We start from the raw sequence: 6,104 nt of genomic DNA, 5'->3' as shown, positions 1-6,104 counted from the left end.
CAGGTTTTGCACCGGACTGGCGACTCCAATGCTGGTCAACACCCTAATGTGCACCATCTTCCTCGGTCCGCTGGGCATGTAGGCCACAGAGTTGATGACCCTCAGCACAGTTAGCCCTCTTTAAACCTTGGTCATAGTCCACTGACTACCATTCGTGTGGTTAATCATCGGGGAGACGATTCAAAAGCCAGGGGTAGAATGTAGCAGAATGGATTGTTTTGTCCTCGCTCTCTCTCCCTCACTGCTCCTTGTCTGATTGGTGGGCGGTGCTGGGGAAATGGCATGCATTTATGCGCCGGCACGCACCTGTGTCTCATTCCCTTCTCAGCGTTGGTACTCTGTCGTGGTTCGCTTGGCGTGCAGCTACGTTGTGGTTTTGCGCCGTCTTGTTGGCAGCTGTTGGACACTCTGCTGTGTAAACAGTAAGCACGGTTTCCTCGTTCCACCGATCACTGGTGCATACAGCCTGTTTATACGCATTGTGTCTGCAGCATGTCGCATTGTTGGCTGGTGGTAGTGCTCGCCCTCTGCCTTGGACCGGCTTGTGATGGTCACCGTATTTGTGAGTTGTAGAGCCGTCTGCATCACGGCTCCCTAGTCCCTCTGTATATTTAGTTTTTTTGTTTTTGTTTCACAGCATTCTCAGCATTTGTAAATTCTTTTTAATAACGGTTAGCTAAATTTTTATTAGAAATTGTGTTAGAAATAAAATCATAGCTTGGGAATCACGTCTCCAGCTCTTGTGTGTGAACCAAACCTGTGTAACCTGTCCACCTACACAAACTATTTCCTGGGGTGAAATTCCCCAGGTGGCATTGTCTGCAACTCTTTAAGCCAAAAAATTCTACCGCCCTGCCACACAGTTAAATATTAATCAATGAAATGACTAGAACTCTTTACAAGAGAGTTAATCAGCATTGAAAACAATCAAACATCTACAGACTATCAATAAATCAATACAATAGTGGAGGAAATAAGTGGCATGTCATTCCAAATGTAAGTAGTATGTTGTTATCAGTCGTAATAAATCCAATCAGTTCCACATTTCTCAAGTCGGTAAACAAACAGGCAAAAACAAGAACATTAAAACATTAGTTGTTCATTTAGAAACAGGTACAGCTCTGGTTTTATATTTAGCAGATTTGGTCTTATGTATGACGTGATGCAATGTAAAGTACAACACACATTGAAAACGTCATATACATAAATGACAGTTTACATCTGCAGCACACACAACAAGTAGTAAAGGTCCAGTTGTTGGAGAGACTGTTATAAACTGTTGCTTCTATGTTGTTTGTGAGCTCTCGTATGACTCTGAAGGTTCTACTGGATATTTTTCTACAATTATAAATATACTGAAATCCTTTGATTTTACGGCTTGTCTGTTTTTAATCTTATCTTGTAGGAAAAGTATGAATTTATATTCTATAGCTCGTAGACTGTGTATGTATTGTCTATTTTAGATGAATGCCCTTTGGATTAATGCTTCGGAGGTATCTGAGAGTGGCGTCCACTCAGGATGATCTTTTCTGAATTGTGTATTTTGTATCTTTGGTCTCATATGTGTGTACGCCAGTGTGCATGAGTGTATGTGTCTGTGTTACCTCTATGGCTCGGTGCTGTTGGCTCAACACATGAGGCAAACTGTGTATTGTGAGTGTGAATAGGGCTCAGTGGCAGTGGAGGGGATTAGCATGAGAATGGTGTGTTGGTGCTGGAAGGCCAGTACTTCATTTCTGTCACTCTGCAACTCACGCTCTCTCGCCTCCGCCCTCGACTCCTCCAAACACCCAGCTGTGGCTCAACTCAGCTCTCCATCGTTGCCTTACTTTGACTGCTCACAATCTTTCTCACATCAACCGTTGTTGATCTCATCTTCTTCCAGACAGAGACTGATGACAACATGGAGAATAACCACACCTTCCTTTACTTTGCATATGGTAGTAACCTGCTGAAGGAGCGGCTCCAGCTCAAGAATCCCTCTGCGACAGTACACTGTGTGGCCAGGCTCAAGGTACAGCCTGAAATTAGAAACCCAAACATTCTGTGCCATATAAACTATACCCACTTTTAAAATATATATATTTCTTTTCCTCTGTTTCAGGACTATAAATTGGTTTTTGGGAACCATAAAGGCCTCGCCAGTGACCGGTGGCATGGAGGTGTGGCTACCATAGAGCACAGTCCAGGGGACGAGGTGTGGGGTGTGGTGTGGAGGATGAACATGTCGGATCTGGAGTCTCTAGACAGGTAAATGTTCCTTTTACCAGGTTTTTTAATGGCCTCTCATGGATTTCATTGAATGTTTTCCTGTGAAACTGACATCTACCGTGTGTGTGTGTGTTTTATGTGCGTGCATACGTGCACACGCTCAGTCAAGAGAATGTGACGTTAGGTGCGTACAGTCCTGTGGAGCTATCAGTGAAGACAAAGGGTCAGGAGCTCAACTGCCGTACTTACATAATGAACAGCTGTGTGTACGCCCCACCGTCGCCTCAGTACCTACAGGTAAGACAGATTTAACTACATTCGTGTTTGTGAGCACTTTAATGTAATGCTGGAGCAGTGATTCCCTCCAGGTTCTTGTGAATGGCAAAAAAAAAAAAGTAAATTCACAGTATAAAAAAATTCTGGCTGGTATTTTACATAAGAAATATCGTGTGTGAAATCACTAGTTGCTTGTAGCTCTGTCAAACAAATACAGTGGGGGAAAATGATTGTACTTCCTTCTTTAAGAGAGATGGAGACTGCTGTTCCTACTGTTGTTAGATTGTATTGTCTTATGCTGACAGATATCGCTAATATTTTGTCCACCCTATTTATATCATTGGAAGAAGACTAAACAGAAAGACTTCTCTATATCTGTATACAGCAAGTTCAATCAACACCTCTCTAAATTTGTTTATTGTTGTATTAGAGTACATTAGTCAGATCACTAGATTTATACTTTAAACTTGTCTAAAAATAACACTGAAGTCATTGGAAAATATTGGTGAGAACCCAGAAATGGAAGTCACGTTGTTGTTTGCGTACACTAGTTTAGTTTACTAGGAGGACAGAAAATGCTTCAACAGCCTGTCAACCAACTAGAAAGCCAGTTTGTAATAAATGAACGTGAGCAAGTACAAAAATAAAGGTTACTGTATAAAACTTTAGGAGCAAGTAAAGTTTTAGTTCCAGAAGTTACTGCAGGAAGCAACGTCCAATCAGTAAGAAATTTGGTTGTAGATCACAATTACAAGTGACGGTAGAAATGAGCATTGGGAAACTTGCTGAAGAAATTTAGCAGGTAACTGAAATGTAGTCTGCTTTTGTGTAAATCAATGTTAAAGTGACTCAGCAATTATGAGGTCAGATTTAGTTTGTGAGTGTAAGAATGGAACACTTAAGTTCTGCAACAAGTTGATATCAGTTAAAGAGTTACACTGGTGTAGCTTCATTTATTCTTCCATAATATCTGGTCTTGACAGCGAAGACACAATTAATGTTTTTTGGCAATACAAAGCTCTCTGCTAACATACAGGACATATTGCTGTCTAATGATTAAAACAGTAAACACTGATTTCAAGCACGAAATAGCTGTCAGACTTCAGACTTTCAACATTTAACCAGAACAAGCTGAACCAAAATGTTTTAGTGGCTTGAAACCTGCCATATATGAAACTTCCACATGTTAAGACGATAGTAATGCAGTTCTTGTTTGACTCAACAAGTCACTTGTGGATACCACAATAAGTCACATTTGTAATGAGCCACTCTGACTCTGTGTGATGTCATACATGGTTGTTAAATGTTGTTTTGATTTAGAAGGACAAAAGGATAAGATCATGAATCAGGTCAGGTACATCATTATCTTTTCACTCCATTTCTCTGTGTGAAGCATCTAGAAGAGGGATTAGTTTGCTCACACCCCTCGTCACCTGACTGTGTGACTAACAGGTCTAAACAGTCAGGACACACCATGCCACGCTACGTTTTACGGATCTGACAGCACATGAGCTTGAAAGCCAGATTGTTCTTTTGCTCATGTGAGAGCTCCAAACATGCCTAGCGCTATGCCTTTGTGGTAACACCTTTGTCATCCATAGTGTAACCCCTATATTGTTCCCTGTGTTGTGTTGGTTCGTGTCCATGTGTGAGCTGCTGGGTGTTCTCAAATGTGTTGTTTATTGTGGATGCTAACACACTGGAAATCACATGGCTGTAACAATGCAAAACAATGCAGTGTCCAGTGAAGTAAAGGTTCCCACTAAGGTCTAAGATACAAATGCCAATTAAATTTGGTCTATTTAGCACCAACACCAATTGAAAATGTCTCAAGGTGGTTTACATGAGCCAGAGCTTTAGTTTTATGTATGTGAACATATGGGGATGTAATGTAACAGCCAAGGACCACAGATACCTTACTGCTGGTCTAGACAGTAAATGAAGGGGATACAGACATGTGAATTGTTAAACAGTGAAATTTAGGGATTTGTGGATTTGTAGTTGCTATTATGAGAGAATAAGGGAGTAGTTTATGAACAATCAATATATTCTTATCAATGAATGCAGGTGATTGTGATGGGAGCAGAACAGAACGGCTTGCCAAAGGACTACCAGGAGAAACTGCGATCAATCAAGACCAACATGTATGAGGGTCCCCTACCCGTGATGGCTGAACTGGAGCGAGCCAGAAGAAGAGCCAAAGAGAGGGCCAAGCATCGTTCTGATGCCTAATCATCCAACACAATTCTGGTCCACTATTTACTACAGGAAAATCCTTGTGACACTATATTGACCCCCAACACTGTAGACTTCACCTTAGCTAGCTAGTTTGTCTTAGAACCAATCTTACTTTTAGCTACTATGTCTATGAGCAAAAATGTGACCTCTGTCAATCAGTGAAAGAATACAGGAATACAGCAGTGATGGGTCTGTCGTCTAACTTGAGCTGAATATCAAATGAAAATAATGCATTTAGATAGAGATGAATGAGACGGAGACAAATTCAAGGAAAAACCACCTTGCATCAATTCAGCAACTCTTTGGAACTCTACTGGAGTGTTAAAACACCATTTGTCCAAAAGCAATTTCACCAGTTTGTGTTTTAAGGATGACAGTGGTGGACTGTCAAACACGTCGGTCCAAAATCTCACATCGGTGTTCAATTAGATTTTTTTTAAAGTGCTGTAGGTTATAGTTGAACACGCAGAACAACTTTGCATTGATGGTCACCTTTACCATCAAGTAGAGGACAAGTGAATGGTTTTTCTATGAATTTGTCACTGTTTATGTTTCAGTGCTTACAGTAACAGTCAAACCCACTCATTCAAGGATTTTTGCTTTTCTTTTTAGTATTTTCTTCTTTGTCGAACAATTCTGAAAACATCAAAACAATGAAGTAATACAAGCATGTAGTGGGCAAAAAACTGTTAAAGAGATCAATTTCTTCATATCTTAGATTCTTTAAAGTAGCCACCTTTTGCTTTGATAACAGCTTTCTGCACTCTTCATGCTTTAAACCATGTCTACAAGGTCGTCACCTGGAGCTTTTCCAACAGTCGTAAAAGAGTTCACACATAATGTATAAAGAGCATTTGATGATTTCAGCTGAATGATTGGGGAAGGCCCATCATCAGCTGCATCATTCTGCTGTCTGGTCTTTTTATATATACTGGCACTGGTGAAGCACAAATGAGGACAACTAGATTGGATGTTGTATAATAGTGTAGTAGCTTGTTGGTTAAAGTTTTTAAGGTGTAATTACATCTAATCCATTTGAAGACAAGACAGGATTATTCTCATGGAGAAAAACTTCTAAATATGTCATTTTAATGAACAGAGATTTGTTTGTAGGGGCTTAATCAGTGTCAGGACAGAAACTCGGTTTCCTTGAATTCTGGATTCATTTTTATCAGTGTCCCTGGCAAAGCCCTCTATGTCACCACAGCATCACTGCAGATATTGTGTCTTCACACTGTCCCCTTACCAAGACATTGGACTTATCAGACCAAAGTCCAGATTTCCAATGGTCTAATTTATTGTGTTTTCAGTCCAGCAGTTCTCTTCCTCTTCTTGGTCTTTGGTCGTAAGTGGCACAAGGATCGCCACCAATGAATTTG

General features: G+C 40.5%; 1 protein-coding gene across 1 annotated transcript; it reads left to right on the top strand.

Moving 5' to 3' along the window:
• The first annotated feature begins 348 nt into the window (after nt 1-348).
• Nucleotides 349-4,911, top strand: LOC103376288 (gamma-glutamylcyclotransferase-like). Its single transcript, XM_008306666.1, has 5 exons — nt 349-422; nt 1,886-2,014; nt 2,105-2,250; nt 2,376-2,508; nt 4,555-4,911. The coding sequence occupies exons 2-5, from the start codon at nt 1,904-1,906 to the stop codon at nt 4,717-4,719; spliced, it is 555 nt and encodes a 184-aa protein (XP_008304888.1). The 5' UTR covers nt 349-422; nt 1,886-1,903; the 3' UTR covers nt 4,720-4,911.
• Nucleotides 4,912-6,104: the final 1,193 nt, after the last annotated feature.

The sequence above is a fragment of the Stegastes partitus genome, unplaced genomic scaffold (genome assembly GCF_000690725.1).
Source record: "Stegastes partitus isolate 25-593 unplaced genomic scaffold, Stegastes_partitus-1.0.2 Scaffold3781, whole genome shotgun sequence".
Classification (NCBI taxonomy): Eukaryota; Metazoa; Chordata; class Actinopteri; family Pomacentridae; genus Stegastes; species Stegastes partitus.
This window is presented reverse-complemented; position numbering and strand designations above follow the sequence as displayed.

Excerpts from the sequence above, each read along its gene's own strand:
- LOC103376288 (XM_008306666.1), top strand. The coding sequence starts at position 1,904 with ATGGAGAATAACCACACCTTCCTTTACTTTGCATATGGTAGTAACCTG. Across the intron at positions 2,251-2,375 it reads GATCTGGAGTCTCTAGACAG|TCAAGAGAATGTGACGTTAG; the intron begins GTAAATGTTCCT and ends GCACACGCTCAG. Across the intron at positions 2,509-4,554 it reads CGTCGCCTCAGTACCTACAG|GTGATTGTGATGGGAGCAGA; the intron begins GTAAGACAGATT and ends CAATGAATGCAG.